Source organism: Artemia sp. Qi Xiang Cuo, chromosome 3, assembly GCF_049724085.1.
Source record: "Artemia sp. Qi Xiang Cuo chromosome 3, ASM4972408v1, whole genome shotgun sequence".
Lineage (NCBI taxonomy): Eukaryota > Metazoa > Arthropoda > Branchiopoda > Anostraca > Artemiidae > Artemia > Artemia sp. Qi Xiang Cuo.
Window position 1 is genome coordinate 54,192,615 of NC_142796.1, and position 19,629 is coordinate 54,212,243.

Sequence of the window (19,629 nt, forward strand, 5' to 3'; positions counted from 1 at the left end):
TGGGGGAAGTCCTTACCAATATCGTTAATCATGACTAGAAAAAAAAGTGGTCCCAATAAGGTTCCTTGAGGAATTCCACAATATATAGGGAGGGGGTTAGAGAAAATATTTTTGTATTTAACAACTTGAGATCTATTCGAAAGAAACGATACAACAATATTTACTAACAGAGGATCAAGTTCAAAGTTAACCATTAGTGAACGAATTAGGGTGGTGTGGTCAACCAGGTCAAAAGCTTTTTGGAAATCAACTAAGACAAGGTTCAGCCAGACATTTGGTTTATCAAGGTTACTTACGATGGTATGAATTAAGTGGGGGTGGAATTAGGTGGTGCATTAGGTGGTGGAAGTTTTCTTTAAGTTACCAAACTGCCAGGTGTCAATACGCGGACAAATTTTATCCTAAAGCCAGTCACAGAGGAAACCTTCATAAAGTTTGGAAAAAACAGAAGTGAGTGTAATGGGGTGAATGCTGGCATAAGTCAGATTGGTGCATTTTTTTGGGACAGGTGTTATAAAACCTTGTTTCCAGCAACTTGGGAATTAACCAAATTTTGTGATGTGGTTGAAAATATTTGATTGAGAGCAGCTAGACCCCCCCCCCCCCTGACACCCTCTTTTCCCGAAACGCATTCATTTGAAATTGTTACCAATAGTCCAAAATCATGTAACAATGTCTTTAGGGTGGACACAATCGCCCAGAGCGCATGGACAAGGATTGAAAGTTATGCCCCAGGGCATATAAGGTTCTTATGGAACGGGTAGTTACACAAACTTTGGATCGGATGGAGCTCATTTGATTGGAAGTCTGAAGTTTTAGTGCCCTTTTTAAGACTCAAAAGTGAATGGAGGGCAATCAGCCCCCCTAAGCCTATCATTCCCCATTACACGTCCGATCAAAATTTTAAGAGAGCTATTTTGTTCAGCATTGCTGAAAGGTCCAGTAATTGTGTCCTTAGGGATGCCAACCTCCCCAGAGTCTTCAGGACAAGGGCTGTAAGTTAGGCAATTTGTTCAATATTTACACATAGTACATGTTATTGAGAAGGGTATGTATGTTTGAACTTTACTTTCTAAAAAGAAGAAGGACATTCAGGTGAGCCTTTCGGAGTATGTTGAGGGGAGTGTTGAACTAAATACAAACATGTTATGTCTATACAGATTGTCAAAAGGATGTAACTCAGGAATAACTGAGTATATTAATTTGGAAAATTCGAGAAATGATAAGGGAGATGGTCAAAAAGGCAATATTTGCATGCTACCAATACTACTACAACTACCACCACTACTACTACCACACTACTCCATTTACAGTATTGAGGGGAAATTTGAACAAAATCAAAAGACGCTATGGACATGCACATTGTCAAAATAGCTTATCTCAAGAATTGATTTGGGTATTAAGTTAAAACTTTCGGATAATGCTAAAATGGAAAGATCATCTCACCAAAAGGCAATATGTACACATTACTGCTAATTCTACGGTTACTGCTACATTTACTACTACTACCGCTTCTATTGAAATGACTTGTAAGGCTAAGATATTGAGATGAAAATTTCAAGAAGTATATGAACATAGAGATTATCAAAAGGACATATCAGCAATGTCATAGCAATGGCTAAGTGCATTAAGTTGAAACTTCCAGGACTTGATTAGAGGGATGTCCTACTGACCAAAAGGCAATATGTCAATACTACTGCTGCTAGTAGTAGCACCGCTATTCAATACTATTACAACTATGCCTAATGGTATGAAGGTGAAATTATCTAAGAATTTGAGGGGAGAAGGTGAATCGAATCACAACACGTCGTCTTTATGCAGGTTGTCAAAAGGGTGTAACAGCAATATCTTAAGAACAGTTTGGTGTGTGAAGCTGAAACTAACAGGGCTTGTTTTGGGGATGTTGAACTAACCAAAAGGAAATATTTGCATCCTATTACTACTGCTTCAACTCATGCCTTTGTCACTATTATTATTGCTTTTATTGCTGCTAATGCCAATAAGGCGTTGGCTATGACTATTAATTCTAGTGTTCCTGCTGCTGCAATTAAAACTAAGGGTGTTAGGATTAACAATTTGGGATATATAGAAACTATATGGAACTAATTTGAAACACACGATGCCCACACATGTTGTCAGTCGGACGCATCAAAAACGCTTCAGGAACGGTTGATGGTATTAAGCTGAAACTTACAGCGTGTGTTGAAGGGGGTGTTGGGGAAGAAAGTAAACGTGCTATGCGCATACTGCTACTAATACTGCCACAACTATTGGTACTGCGCAAGCTAAGGGTATTAAGGTGAAGCCTTTAAGAAATATTAAGGCGGACGTTGAACTAAATCAAAATAAACTATGAGCATGTGGGCTTTCAAAAAGGTGACAAAGCAATACCTGAAGAACAACTTATATTATTAAGTCAGACCTTTAAGGGTAAGTTGTCGGGGATTTTGAAATAGCCAGAAGGAACTATGTGTATACTTTTAATACTACTACTACAGTTACTATAACTAATGACGCTAAGGGTATTAAGGTGAAACTTCTAGGGAACGTTTAGTAGTTTCAATTAAACGAAAAAACTGTATGCATGCTTGTTTTTAAAAGGGCATGTAAGCAATATCATAGGCAACACCCCTCTTTAATAGCCATAAATATTGAAACTTTTAAAGGAGCTGAAACATGAGTAGGGTTGATAACCCCCATGCCTTCTAAAGACCAGAACATAATTTGTGTTTTTCGTGAAAACAAAACACGCTTTAAATGTTTTCACTTTTTTTTTACTTCCATAAGTAAAAAAATAACAAACTTTAAAGAATAAATATCAGTATATGTCAATTAAACTGACAATCTACGGTCATTTGTTCTTTATTTTTTTCAGTAAAGCACAAATTATTTTCTGATCTTGAGAAGGCGTGGAGGTTATCAGCCCTGCTCATGTTAATTTTTGCTTGTTTTGAATTTGACTCAGCTATTTATTGTAATTTCTGTTCGTTTTGAGTTTCATTGACTTATTGATAGTGATTGGTGGTAGTTTTACGCTTAGAAGATTATTTGACTCTATTTATGTTCATTTTTGGTGTAATGAAGCTCTACAAGGATTAGAATATATAGAAGCCTCTTTCAATTTCTCTTTACTTTTCTTTGAAAGACTTGTTTTATGGAAAAAGTGTTTTAAATCAATTAACAAAAATAACTTAGATGAACAAGAGAAGTGAATGAGAAATCCCAGCGCGAATTTAGAAATGTTCTGTTCAATCTAGAATTCTTTCTCCTAAATCTTGAAGCTCCAACAGTAATCTTTTAATATAAACTCATTTTTCCATTTGGATTCTTTGAATGATGGTTATAAGAACATAAGACACAAAAGTTCCCGAATTTGTTTCTCATATACCACTTACAAAATTCTACTGGTTCCAGTGGACCTCTTGCAGCTGCATTTCTACCATATTCTCAAAAATCGAAAAAAAACTTGCAGATAGGATCTACCTATTGAAATTTGCGATACAACTTAGTTCCAACCACGAATTAGGTTTTCGAAAAAAAGATGAGAATTATTTGGTTAGTTGATTGTCATGCGATTAGATGTCAAAACAGTAAAGTTGGCCAGTCAAAACAGTGATTCAATCGAACTTGTCTTTTTTGACATACACTCACAGTATAAGAAACTAATGAACTGTCACTTATTTTATTTCAAAATTCTCCGTTCAGAGTGGTAAAAATAAAAGTAGTATATTTTCTTGTGTTGTATTAATTCAGGTATTAACAAATTTATCACTATTTTCCCCCCATTGCTTTATAATATAATGCAAGTATTAATATAATTAAAATTAAACATTAATAACGTAACGCAGTTTTACGGATAAATATACCTGAGATGAGTCCAAGGGAAATTTTTGTTTTGTTGTTCTTGGTAATTTAAAGCCCGAACTTTGCAGCAATACTTGAACCCACTTTAAGGATTCAAGGCAATTTGGAAGGGGTAATCGGAAACATTTACTCGAGATAAAAGGTCTTTTTTCGAGAGCTAGAAAGCAAAGACGGTTTAGCTTTCTATTGTTTATTTCCATTATTCGTGACTAGCAGAAAGCTGCCATCGTTATTCGTGAGAAGACAAGAATTGGCTAGCCTTGGAAAGCGAATCCAGCCTGCTAGTAGAAAGAGTTTCTGGCTAGTGGTTTTAGCGTTAATTTCAAATTATAAAGAATACGACTAATAAAGCTCCCACTTTTGGCTTTTCCTTTCATTTTGCAGTCAGTTGCTGCAAGAAACGAATAGCTTTTTGGGAAATTCTTCAAAATAATGACTGAGACCCATTATTAACTCTGATTTATACCCAAAAATTGACCATGATAATAGAAGCGGGGTCAATTTTCAAATATGTTGCTTTTCCAGTTGTTATTCACAATAATTTTCACTAGCCAGCCCTATAAGCCAGCTTGGCCTTTCTTTAGTTTTTGGCATTTCAACTGTTACGTTTTGCTATTGAGAAACGGCTTGTTGCGAAAGACCTTTATAGTAATTATGTGTTACCTTTTAATTTATATAGTGAAGTTAATTCTTTCCAGAATCAAAGACATAAACTACTCTTTCTATAAATAATTAAATTCACAAGCGGCATAGGCTGGACCAAAGAGTACGGGTAACTTATTTTAAAGAAATAATCGATACAAAAATAATTGCCAATGTGAGCTCGTAGTAAGTTATTTTATGCAGAGTTGGACCTGTGTTCCCTGCAATGAAAAATCAAGACTAAATTTATAAAAAAAAGAAGCAAGAGAGGAAGGGATGGGGGGAGGTTAGAGTTTCAATATTTTGGACACTGACCTCTGCAAGTTGACTGAGAGGAATGGCTTACTGTCGTCTACTAATCAGCCAAGAAATCCCCTTTTAACCCAATTACCATCAGAATTAAATTCAATATTATTTTTTTCGATGCACCAATACTTTGTTTTGACTAACGTTATCTGGAATACCATCATTGAACATAAACAGCATTCAACGAATTGTGAACGAAACGAGGTCTTGGCTTTTTGAACAACTGGCTTCGGAATTGGGCAACCCTGTTTTGCTGAGCCAATGACAGCAATGCATTTTGCTAATATGTTATTGCAGAAGAACAAAGTATCAAAAATTAGAAGCTTCGATTTACTGCAGGACTGGAACAAAAATTGAAGAAAACAAAATCTTACAATAAAAAAGTAACATAGAGCAAGATGGGAAAATATCCATAGCATAAAAACTTACATTACTGGCTGTAACATTTAATTCTTTTGCACTTGATAAAAAATTGGAAATTACTGTCTGGCAAAGGGCGTATCAACAAGCTGGCTCTATTCTAGAAGTGTAAACTTTGAAAAGGGCCAGAGCCAACCCTCAAAATGCTCCTTGAAGGGGGAGGGGATCCATAGTTTAGAAAAGATCTACGGAATCTATAAATATTCCTTTTTGGAATAATGGAATCGGGCTGAACTAACTACGATGAACCTCAAACACCTCCGAAAAAAAAAAAATATTAATAACAACAAACTTCGAGCAAAAACTATTTTGCACCATACTAACTTGATGAAATAATCATACTGGCAATACTGAACACTTCAAAATTACTGCTAACATTTACAAATACTTTTTTACGTATGAGTAATAACCAGTAATAAATAATCAGTAATCTGAGTACTAGCTTTTGTTATAATAACTGCTATAGGTTATGGGATGCCAGATGGACACTTTTAGTGTCTTTTGGACACTTTTTCACCCTGAGTGACACCGGGACACTGTTGGGTAAAAAAAGGCAGGTTTTTGAAAAAAGGACATTTTTCCAAATTTATGACGCAAAACAAATTACTTTCATAAAAAAATGTCACTGATCACCAAATGAGTGCGAAGACTTATATTTACTTATTTTTTAAGTTCTATATTGTATTTTCCTGGGTTGCTTGCTTTACCCTGAAGCAAACTTTCTGAAAATGCCTTCAAAATTCTTTTACCTATAAATGGTATTATTAACCCTGATTTTTACTCGTCACGGTCAAGATAACAGACAAGCTGTCACCTTTTTCATATAAACTTTCTTCCTGCTTCCGAACGTCATACAAAAACCTCAATGAAAAGTTAACAAAATGAAACCTTTCGATTGTTGATGGTCTGAAATCAAAACAAAAGCCAAGTTGTCAACACCCGGGGTAAATTCCTTCAGTTTGAAAATTTTCATCACGGGAAAGGAGCTGAAAGAAATTTAAGTAAGTAAAAATTTAATGTTAGGTGATATAGCTCAATAATATATATATATATATATTAGGAGGGAACATTAGGGGGGGGGGGTAAATTTTATTTCTAATGTAAATGAGAGGTAAGTTTAAACTTCCCCCCAACGCCCAAATGTGCAAATTTATACCATGAATGGGTTTATATTAGGGTGGGAATAAAACTGAGTTGCAGCGGACATGAATATTATGCTTGGAAAGAGCATAAAAAAAGCTATGAAATGGTATTTTTAATTTATATGTAAGTTAATTATATGAATAACAAAAAATTTACCGAAAAAATCGTTTAAATATAGCAAACCACGCTTTGCAATCAATTTAGATAGCAAATACCCGTTTGGCAGGTTGGTAAGTTTTTCACAGTTCATATTATTGACTTACGAATAAAACAAACATACCACTCGATGCCTTTTTTATGCTCTTTCCAAATATAACAATTATTTTTGTCGGAAATGAATTTTACCCTCACCCTTTTGTATACTCCAATTCAGAGTATATATTTTCACATTAGGGGGGGGGGGAGGTTAAGTTTAAACTTACCTCTTATTTACATCACAAATAAAACATTTACCCCCCCCCCCCTTAATGTGAAAATATATACCCTGAATTGGTATATAAAGGGCTGGGTGTAAAATTAATTTGCGACAAAATTAATTATTATGTTTGGAAAGAGCAAAAAAAAAGGCATCGAGTGGTATGTTTACTTTATTCGTAAGTCAATAATATGAACTGCGAAAAATTTACCGATGGGTTTCCATGTCTGGTTTCCTTATACAGTATATAGCGGTGGGCACCGCATAGTGCATAAGTACCTATATATATAATAAATCAAGCGAATTTATTTCAATCAGCCTTGTCTTCTCACTTTTTTAGTTCTCGAAACCGTCATTTTTGCTCAGGGCTACTTCTAAATGTTCAGAAAACGGCAAGATAGAGCAGTTGTTAAATGATTTTAACCACTTGACCAACAAGTTAGCTGAATGGTTAAGGTGATCGACGTCTTTTGTTTAACTTTAAAACTAAGTAGGTCAAAATAGATATTTCGTTGCTAAAGCCATTCGGACCTTGTCGCACCCAAAGATCCTTAATAGCTACCGAAGATCAACAACTCGCATCTTTTTCGCATAACTTGCCGAAGTGAAAATGAATCTTTATGATTTGTACTTTACTTTTCGACTAAGATAGGTAGCGGTATCGATATAAATTTTCGCTCTGTTGACATTCTCATGATGTTTTTTTTTTCTCTTCAAATTGAACTAGCACTAAACTTAATTTATAGGTAGCGTTAATATCAAAGCTGGAAATACCTGCAGAACTCATGCAGGTAGCAGAACTAAGGACGAATTTCACTGGTTTTTGGTACTTTTTTCACAAGTTTTGAAAATTCATAGTGGCAACCCTGTATATTGGCTAATTTTCTAGAAGGACACTAAGTGTCCTTTTTCGGCTGATTTGGACACTTTTGTCCCTAAAAGTTTTGGCAATCCTGTATAGGTTGCATATTTTCATTGAACTATGGTTTGTAAGGTCTTCTTAGATTTGAGTTTCAGATCGTGATCTGTTGTTTGCTTCAACGATTACTTCCAAACAATCAAATTTATTTATATAACAAGTCTAACTCCATATACATATATGAATTTATACTTACCTTATAAAACGCCATGTTTAATTTATTCCATTTGTATATATACAATGTGTTCCAACTGAAAATTTATAACTACCTGGAGGTATCCATCCAGTTCAGAGAGTTAAAATTAAAACGAACCTGTTCTGTGTCTTTCCTTCAAGCGGATGATAGCTCCATCAAAAACTATTTGAAATCTACACACTTAGATGTATTACTTGAGCTGTTAAAACATGAAAAATTTTAATTGTCTGTTTTTTAGATTGTCGTTGTCTGGAACAGAGACGACCTCTACCTTGGAGTAATTATAAATTACATGGCACCGCTATTCATATGGAATAAAAGAATTTCAAAGCTCCTCAATCCGCATATTATACAATGGACTACATTTCATAAATCTTTGTAGGTCTTGAGTCCTACAAATAATGTTAATTTAAAGTCAAAACCGTCTTTTACCCGCTAGTATATGGTACTTTACCTTAATTCAAAAATGTCACGTGTTAATAGTTCCCCTACAGCCAATATGGCTTTCACGAGAATATTTGATGTTATGTCGCCTCAGTTCACTTTTTTACTAGTTGTTGGGCAACACGCTGTCTAATCTATTTATACGAATGCTGGCAGCTTTTCCCAATAAAGTTAAAAGAAGAAAACTATAGGAAGTGCTGCAGAAACTCCAAGATTTTGAACTGGCTAATCTTCAATAATTAAGAATTTTAATACAGTCAAGTCAATAAGTTTAATATTCATTTCATAAAAGCGTATTTATGCGTGCTCAGATGAACTAGAAAAAATTATAATATTGGTGACATAGAGATTATAGTTTACCTAGGGTTATCACTTGCCAGGTAAGAAATCATTAAACAGATCATCCGTATCCCTACGGATACGAGAATAATAGTACGGGTACGCATTGCACAAGAATTTTGTGGGAATATTCATGCACCAACACTGTGCAAGGGTATTGGACGTGGAACTGTATCACAGACTGAAATTCCCAACCAGAGAATCAAATCATGAATATCTTTCCGAATAAATGTTATTCAAAATATAATTTTTACTTATAATTTATTGTGAGTAATTCTACATCTCTTCTATTATTATTTTGAGTATGAGCCTAAAAGTGCAAAAACAAATATACTTTGACAGCTATAAAAATATATCCGTTTTTCACGATTTGCTCCAGCACTACGAAAATTACAAAAAGCGTAGATATATGTCAAAAGATTGGGAAACACTGCCTTACAAGGCTGTTAGAAAAACCTTAAACGTTTTAGTACCTTCTTGTTTTTAAAAAACCTTGTAGAATTTTTTGAAAAACTTACAAGTTTAGAATAGCTATAAAATCCTTAAAGCATCTTGTGCGTCCTTAAAACATCCTATGCGTCTTAACTTAGCAGAAGTATATATTCATGATACTATGTATAAAATAGAAATTGGCAGATTCATCACTTGGCTTGACAGTTTCGACAATACATAAAACGTTAGACTCTAGGAACTGTTTTCACTGGTATTGAATGGTGAAACTTACAATAAAAATTGTACTTTGTAGTCACTGGTATTAACAAATTAAGCACTGCATAAGCTCATTAAAATAAGAAATACGGAATGAAAAAAAAGGCGGACAAAAAAACAACCAAGGGGAAACTAACTAATAGAAATAATGAAAAAACAAAAAAACAAAACACATGTCACAATACAGGACCAAACCGCCACTGTTCATCTTAACAAATATACAACTTTTATCTTTTTACACTCTAGATAATTCAGCTAAGAATCGGCTAGCCAGTAGCAAAACCCCTTCCTTGAATTAAAAATACCAAGACGAACCAAAGATTTGAAATGAGTAATGGAAGCATCATAAAACACAATTGAAATGTCTAAATATCAACAATGATTACATAAGGACAGAAGTATCACTATCTTCTGTGTTACAGCAAAAAAAAAAAAAAAAAAATATTAATCCCAGGGCAACCAAACACATTTTCTGGCAATCAGGATTGGAAGTGAAAAAGCTTTAAGGCAGAGTTGGTCAAAGAATGAGTACATTTGTTGAGGTAGGTTTTATTCTTTTCTATTGTAAGTTTTGTATTTTATGTTTGATTCTACTTGGTGGCTGATTATATATTAGAACATGGAATAAATCTTTGACCTATTTTATTGTTAATTTAGTTCTGTTTTTCAATCGTCTTGAGAAATATTCCAGTTTGTTTGAGTTTTTCTTCTTTTTTTTGTTAGATATTTTGGGCTTGAAGCTTGTTAATTTTTCTTGATGCTTATAACCACAATTAGAGACAACTTTTCTTAAAACTTTATAATAACTTCAAAAAAAGGGTATAAGCAAGAGTTTCTAATTACCTATCCACAAAGTAAAAGGTAACTATAAATTAAAGGATTAGACCTTCAAAAACTTTATTATCAAATTTCTCAAAAATTATTTTGGAAGAGGGGAAAATGACGCACTGTTTGGCCATCCAAAATCAAAACAATTTCCTAGCAAAAATTTGCTTTAAGTTAGAATATTGTGTAATAGCGCTATATGTCCTTTTTATTCGCATTCTTTCAAAACATTATGATTATTTTCTATCGAATAAAGTAACATACAACTGAAATTGTAAAAAAAAAGACAATTACAACTATTTTTTCTTTTGCTACTGTGTAAGTGTGACAAGCAACTCTTAGTTATTAACTTGAGAAATATTATTTTTCTGGTGATTTTTTTTTTTTTTTACTATTTAAATCGCTACATACACACAGGTCTTTAGATTACTCTATCCCATATAGACACATTTTTTTAGGCACTCAAATAACTTAAAGCTAAAGCTGCTAAAAAATTGTAGATTTATCGGGAAAATGCTTTGAGTTCTGACAACCATGTCAATGTGACAAGCAAAGCTTGGGTAATAGTTATTTAACAGGTAGTCATTTTTTTTCCACTTACACTATTTGACAGGTTAAGAATTTTTTTTTAAAGTTAGTATTCATCATTTTAGACTTTTGACATGACTACCCTTATTCTGTACTTTAGACTATCATCAAAGTCAAAATAGAAGACTAGGGGATGGCTATTTGACAAACAGAAAGACCAACGACATGTAAATCTATAATTTCTCCCATATAAGTTCAAAGGACTTTCAGTCATAAGAATTTCTACATCATAAGTACCCAGTGCTAAGCAATTTTCTTCAGGCCATATTTTCAAACCAGAAATGTTATGTTGAGGGAAATTTCCTTCATGGTTTTTATAAAGTTGAAGAATAAAATTATTACCTAACTCAAACTTTCTACTAAAATACCCTGGCACTGACTCCATTCTCAAACCCTCCACTAAAGTAAAGTCAAAATCATCAGCTAAAAATTTGTAATCAAAGTATATATTTTGCTTTTTCACACCCTTTTTAATAAGACTTCTAAAACTTGGATGGCAAATGTCCAAAATATGGCTGGCATCCTCAGTAAGCAGATGAGGGCAGCTGATCTCTTTTAATAATATACTAAAAACAGTTTCATGGTTGATCCACTCAAAGAGAGAAGCAACAGCAGAATTGGACGAATAAAATTCTTCATGTTTTAACAGCTCAAGTAAAATATCTACATGTATAGATTTTAAATAGTTCGTGATAAAGCTATCATTCATTTGAAGGAAAGACACAGCAGAGGCTCGTTTTAACTCTCTGAAACCACTAAACTGGATGGATACCTCCAGGTAGTTTACAGAATTTTCAATATTAATTATATTGCTTAAGTTCTTATCCAGAAGCTTAATTGCGGAGTCAATGGCAAATTTATCAAAACATCTGATCAATTTCAGCATTGATGGATGATTCATATCAATTTGTCGTGTATAACAATACTCCAGCATAGCTTCAATTACATCTTCTGATTCTTCTTTGATGATGATCTCTTTTTTATCTTTTTCTTGAAAGTTGCCACCAAACATTGCGCTGAAGTAGGCTGATGAGGCTGATAAAACTACTTTATGGGCAGGGAATGATTTCAGACCGGTTTTGAGGATGACATCACAGAATTTATTACTTTTGCGATCTTCATTAAGTTTGGAAAACACACACGACAGCGTATTTAGACAATCTCCAACCAGCATTTTCTTTTCCTAAAACAATAACATATTTCTGTGATTACTTTGAAAGATGATTCAATCTAACCAATGAAATTTTTAGTCGGTGTAAATTTAGTATAAGCGAGTGGAATAAGTTAAACATAAACTTATTTATAAAGCAAATATAAATTTACAAATATATATAAAGTAGTGTCTATTGTGTAATTAATTATATTTAATTTTTTGTAAGCAATTCGAGAGGAAAACAACAGACCAAGATTTGAAACTTACTTTTAAGAAGTCTTTACCTTACAACCCAAAGCTTGTTCGTGTGAAAATATGCAACCCATTACCAGTATAACAAGGAAGGCCAGTTCTTTGGTAAATTCAAAAGACTTTTTACTTATTTTGTTGCTACTAAATTTGACTTGTATTTACTTCCTTTCTTTTGTACATATATATATATATATATATATATATATATATATATATATATATATATATATATATATATATATATATATATATATATATATATATATATATATATATATATATATATATATATATATATATATATATATATATATATATATATATATATATATATATATATATATATATATATATATATATATATATATATATATATATATATATATATATATATATATATATATATATATATATATATATATATATATATATATATATATATATATATATAGCCACTGCATTAGAAAGTAAAGACAAAGGAGGGTTTATAGAGTTAAGAATGCATAAAAAAACATGTAGTTACCTTCCCATGGTGAGGCAACCCACAAGCCTTCACCGTCCTGTAACACATCACCTTGCATTTTCAACATTGTAGGTCGATCGATCAAGTTTTACATCCGAATTAAATATTACAGTCATGATTTAATATAAATACTAAAATTATAGAAAGTTCTTGCTTGGTATGTTAGGAGACAAGCATTTGTTCATAGAAGTTAGATACAGGATGCATTCTTGAAGCTTTAGTAGTATTTTGATTGGACAAATTGTGACTAATAAAATGTAGTTTGGTTAATTGTTTCTTAATTTTATTTTTCTTTGGTTTCAGTTTTTTTGCCCTATAGAATAAGATGGCCATAGAGATAGTAACAGTTTCATGTAGCCATTCTGTAACACCAGCTATTTAGCAAAAAATGTAAAATGGTCAATAGCTGATCAGTTAAAAATGTGCCACCAGTCAACAAATTAAACTGACATTGAGCTTATGCAAGCCAATGAGCTTGCACTGGCTTGCATGAAACTGCTGCCATTTTGAAACCATTGTAATGACTTTAACCAAACTCTTAAAGCTTGTAAGGAAGTTTAGAAGTTTTCACTCTTTAAACTTAGTCACCACGCATTTTGCAGTAGGTTGCATCAAGACATGGCTAATTGTAGACAGAGAAAAGCCAAGACAGATAGTCCAAGTAATTTAGAGGCAAATTATTATCATTATACTATCATTATTAACTCATAGATAAATTAATCAGTTCAATTGAGCAGTTAACTAATTATCCTTATAAACCAGTTTTTTTTTTTTTACTGTTGAGGTAAACTCTCTCTGAGCATGTTTTCTTACACAAAAAAAGCATACTAAGTTTACATGCATCACTTGTATTTCAGCAACTTCTTCCCAAGGAAAGTTAAAAGATTTTTCATTCTGGTGGACATGGTAATTATTGGAATGTTAATTTGATTATAGGCTATGGTATGGTTTAAAGCATTCAGTGCAGAGGGATACCTGACATTCTCTTTGTTTATGCAGTTATTTATCCCCAGGCTGCATATCAAAATCTGGAAACATCCTTAGCTTCTACTTGTTAGGGTAAGTATGCAGTCTTATCATATCCAGCATCCAGTTGTACCAGGGACACCAATTGGGAGTGGGGGGTCAATTGTCCCCTTAGATTTTTTTCTGGCACTAGATTTAGAAAATTTAGTTTTTTGGTATTTTCATGGAAAATAAAAGTTGCCTCCCCTGGATTTTGGAAGATACTTTTTTCTATATTTTCATTTAAAAAAAAATATATTTGCCTCCTTGCTACATTTTCGTGAATTGGTACCCCTGGGTTGCACCATGACAAGATATATTTTCCTCCTTTTTAGTGGAATATCCTGGCTTTGCCTTTTTTCATTGAATCATAAACTGCAATAGATTGAGCTCCATTGTCATTCAGGTTAAACAGGTCAGAGACATTGATTTTGTAAGTGTTGATGACATGTAAAAGGAGATAAAGGATGCAAAACTAGACTTTATAGTCCAAACTGGCAGTACTAATCCGCTTCACAGCCCTTCAGAATAAATACTTTTTTCGATATTTGATGACAAAAGAATCAGTTAAAATAATGCAGTGCCTAAACAAACTTAATCCCTGGGTAAAGATATACCAAAAATGAAAGTAAAAAAATACAAAGTATTTGCTTAGCTTCTACCAAGGGACCAAACAATCAATTCAGAAATATTTGTCCAGCAATCAAAGATTACAAACCAGTCAAAAAATATCAAAGATTACTAATTAAGATATATATATATATATATATATATATATATATATATATATATATATATATATATATATATATATATATATATATATATATATATATATATATATATATATATATATATATTAGTAAAATAAATATTATTTTTAAGTTTGTCAGCATAATGAATATTATAAGCATAAACCATTGTAAACTTACATACAGGAGGTTTTGGAAATATCCAAGTCATATATATATATATATATATATATATATATATATATATATATATATATATATATATATATATATATATATATATATATATATATATATATATATATATATATATATATATATATATATATATATATAATAATAATAATTATATTTTTGACCCACTAACAATTATAAAAAAGTGGTGTAACAAAAGAAAATAAAAAGTAAAGACATACAAAAACAAAACACATGCAAAACAACATCAATATAAAAACTACAAATACAAATCAAAACAATTGCACAAGAGGATGAAAAGGACCCAACCGCTTGCAGGCCTCATCTTTTAACTTGGAGTCCAACTTATTATATGACGTCAATATATCAGTTGCATTAAATATTCGAATAATCTTACGGTTTCTATACCAACGAGGCAAATACAAAAGATATTTACAATAACGGAAATACAAAACTCTAATATCCTGCATATCACTATTATTAAAAAATGGGCGCAAACCTGATAGAAAAAGAATGGTCACAATACGTAGAATATAGTTTAGCCAATGCCTAACGAGAATGTCGGCCACGATTTGGGACAATTTTAGCATAACCTGCTTTAAACTTATTCTTAATATCTGTAAGTGTACTAACATGGAGAGCTGAAATAAAAAAGCGGAAACTAATGACAATCCAGCGCAACGCGGGAGCCAACTTAACTAAAAAGATCTACAGAAAACCTCTCCACTTGGTTTTTTAGCATTTAACACTAAATACTAATATTTTTCAGTATTAAGCGCAAGGTGAATTTTTTCCAAAAACTTAGAAAAAGACTTGATAAACTTAACAATGATGAATTTTTAACGGCTAATAAGTAATAAATTATCTGCATAAGCAATATAAGATAAATTAGTTAGACCCGTAAAACACGACGGAAAAATACGAGAAAGCACAGGGTATAAACAAGCATTAAAAATGTATGGTGACAGAACCCCTCCCTGCCTAAGTCCAGACCGAATTGGAATATTACCAAAAAAGATCTCTCCTGACAGAAGTCGAACATACGAATTTGCATACCAAAAACGAAGGACACATATAACAGATGAATTCACTCCTAGCTGGGTAGGAGAATACCATAGTTGGCTGTGACAAACCGAATCAAAAGCTTTTGAAATATCGAACGCATATAAATGAACTTCAGATCCATCTTTTTGTGCTTGAATTAAAAAAGAAGTAAGATTTCGATGCGCATGTTGGCATCCAATATTTGGTTTAAACACAAATTGATTGGACACATAATCAACTTTTGGAAGAATTTCAGGAAGCAGGACATATTCAAAAACTTTTCTCAGCAAACAGGCTACCGTTATAGGTCTATATAATGCGCAATTAGTCGGATCTTTCCCAAGTTTAAGAATCGAAGTGACACTCCCGAACAAAAAAGAATCGGGGACAAAATACGTGCATAGACAAATTTTAAATAATAACTGCAAATGTTAGATCAATTCTTTTGAATCAATATGAAGGTGAAAAACACTAATACCATCAATATCACATGATTTAGATTTTAAATTCTTAACACAACGAATGACACGGTCAGCAGAAACGGGAGGCACATGACCTTGGTAAATTTTCGCAGGTAATACATAAGAACAGAGGTTAACAAATTGAGAGTGAACCGCATAATTCATAACATTAAAAATCTTATTATAATGATTAATCCAAGAGGCATTAGGGATCCAATCGGCATTAGGAGGTGAATTAAATTTCGCAACATTAATCACTTGTTTCCACTGACTAGAGGTCTTGGGAAATTCTACACCATTGTACCTCACTTTACGAAGATAACGTTTAAACTCCAACTTCGTTTTCTGTTTAATGTTAAAAAGGTGACCCCTTAAAGGGCGGCCGCACGCTACCCGAAGTCTAAGCCACAATTTTGCACGATTTTTCACAATTTTTAAATCAGGGTCAGATTTCCATATTGAGCCTCTAGTCTTAAGCTTAAAACGACAAAGCGGGACAGCCACTTCTACAGCTTTTTTCAGACAGGAAACAATTTGGCTGTAATATATATTCAGCTGAACTCGAGCTTGTGGGGATATAACACTGGTACAGAGTAAATTAAATGGAACTTTAATTGTAGACAGAAGAAGAGCAAGGGTAGATAGATTTAGAGGCCAGTCCGCTTTATTCCAGTCTCTTTTGGTTATCCACTTTTTGTAATTAGTACATAAGTTCTGTTCAGCCCGGGTCGTATTGATGGTGACAGTGGCTGAAAGGGGCACATGGTCATGATCACGTTTATCCTGGTCAATGTGAATATCACTAATAGAAATACCAGAAGAAACAACACAGTGATCAATATCAGACAATGAACCGCTATTATGTATGTATGAATGGGATGCGTCTTTATCCAAAACCCGATAGCCATTAGGTAGCGAATCCAAAAATAAATCAGTTTGTGTTGAGGTAGAGTTTATATCACAGTTCATATCGCCTAAAAGGATCCAATCCAATCCATTACTCTCAACACTAATAAGAAGGGTCTTTAGCGATGCACATGCTTTAGTATACCTTGTTAGAGAGGGAAATGATCTTTGGTCGCAAGGGAGGTATACATTAATGATTTTTGAATGCGAATAAACCGTTTAAAATCAGCCCATGGAATGTTAGAACCATGTCGGTACTGTCAAAAACAGAGCAAGTCCGTCGCGACGTTTGGACTTGAAATAGTCGCCATTTCGGAAGCAAGGTGGAAAGGCTGCGGCGAGAAGAAAATCAGTGGCGACTGTACAATGTTTAAAGCCTTATACAGCGGAAAAACTGAAAGTCACTCTGCCGGAGTTACAGTAAGGAACTCGAGCTTGTGGGGATATAACACTGGTACAGAGTAAATTAAATGGAACTTTAATTGTAGACAGAAGAAGAGCAAGGGTAGATAGATATAGAGCCCAGTCCGCTTTATTCCAGTCTCTTTTGGTTATCCACTTTTTGTAATTAGCACATAAGTTCGGTTTAGCCCGAGTCGTATTGATGGTGACAGTGGCTGAAAGGGGCAGATGGTCATAACCACGTTTATCCTAGTCAATGTGAATATCACTAATAGAAACACCAGAAGAAACAACACAGTGATCAATATGAGACAATGAACCGCTATTATGTATGTATGAATGGGATGTATCTTTATCCAAAACCCGCTAGCCATTAGGTAGCGAATCCAAAAATAAATCAGTTTGTGTTGAGGTAGAGTTTATATCACAGTTCATATCGCCTACAAGGATCCAATCCAATCCATTACTCTCAACACTAATAAGAAGGGTCTTTAGTGAAGCACATGGTTTAGCATACTTTGTTAGAGAGGAAAATGATCTTTGGTCACAAGGGAGGTATAGATTAATAAGAACTAGGTTAGCAAGACGAATTGCAATGAAATAATCACAGTCACGATAACACACAGGGGATAGCGGGAATAGGTTATGTTTTAATAGGCAGGCCAGCCCATCTGAAGGTCTCCCAAAAGTTTTTTGGTCACTTCTAGTGAAAACTAAGTGCTCTTTACTCCTGTAAAGGGAGTTCAAACTGACCAAAGGCAAAAGATGTTCTTGTAGAAACAAAATGTCGAAATTAGATAGTTTCTGGTTCAAAGAATCATCCTTATCCTTCGTTCCGTTAATGTTGAATGAGCATATAGAAAATTCGATTTTAATAGTCATTTTCTTAGCTGACTAGAACGTTTACCTACATCATTACGAAGGATTCGGCATTTTAGAGAAAATGAAACATGATTGCCATGACAATTAGCACATTTAGGGGTAGTTTGGCACAGGGAATTGCGCAACGATTCATGCTCTTCTGCACAGCGGGAGCAACGTTTAGGGTTATTACAAGACGACTTCAGATGATTAGGCGATTGGCAATTATAGCAGCACCTTGGTGGACGCTGAAACTCATGAACACGGAAAATCTCATAACCAACTTTCACGCCAAGCTTCAGTGCATTAGCAAGAGCAATTGCATTTTCAAAAAACGCTTTAGCAGCAAAAGAATTGCCAATTCGTTTTGCATCCTTAATATTGCCACAGCCAATAAGTGTACCATTGAAGAATTATTTGCGGTAATAGAAGAGATTTGCTCGTGGCGATAGAGATTTCTCCTATAGCGCCACTTATAGCGCGGGTCTCAATTAATGAGAGAAAATTGAATATGTAGACATACGAATGTGACTTCTTCTTTCTTGAGCTATCTGGAGATCAGATTCCTTTGGGAGCATTAACCTTGGAGACTGGCGAACTAGTTACCTATTATCGGACTAGACTCAGACATATGAGAGAAACAAACACATATAAAAAGACAATAGATTTATTGAACTTACATGCTTAGTTGTACAGCAACGGGTCACTTCAATGACAATAAAATGGTGACCGAGATTATTTGCGGTACTAATCGTCTTAAGTCTGAATACATACTCCAAATTAAAAAACACATTTACCCCACTCCCAAACGCAGTTCTTTCGTCCTGCGCTCTAGGGACTGTCTGCCATTGGCTTACGTGGCCCAAGGACGCGCACCCTCGTCCAATAATCTCTTAAAGATATTTCAGATGATTCAGGATTTCACACGGTTTTTTGCCTTTTAAACTTCCTTATAAATGTTATGCATTGGATTTTTTTTGCTACAATTTTCTTAGCAAAATTCGAACGACTAGCGCCGTCGTCTGACTGAAGCTAGAAATGCAATTTCTCTTTTTGCTGATTAAGGACTTTTCATTTTTGCAACTAGATTTAGCTTAATTATAAGAAATCGGAATTATCTTTAGAAAGGAACTTTATTTTGGTATTTCAAATACATCACATCTTACTCATGGTACATATCACCCTTCCCATGAAATAATGACGCCCCGTCATTAGTTATTGCCCATTAGGAGTTTTAAAATTTTTCAATTGTTTTTCTTATTTTAT

The 19,629-nt window shown here is 33.5% G+C and overlaps 1 protein-coding gene across 1 annotated transcript in view; it reads right to left on the minus strand.

Moving 5' to 3' along the window:
* Positions 1-8,198: 8,198 nt before the first annotated feature.
* LOC148954282 (kelch-like protein 25) overlaps positions 8,199-19,629 on the minus strand; it is a 51,609-nt gene continuing 40,178 nt past the window's right edge. The window contains exon 2 of the mRNA XM_089086177.1: positions 8,199-11,992. Coding sequence (XP_088942303.1) covers positions 10,871-11,983 — 1,113 coding nt within the window. The 5' untranslated portion in view covers positions 11,984-11,992 and the 3' untranslated portion in view covers positions 8,199-10,870. The remainder of the gene's footprint in view (positions 11,993-19,629) is intronic.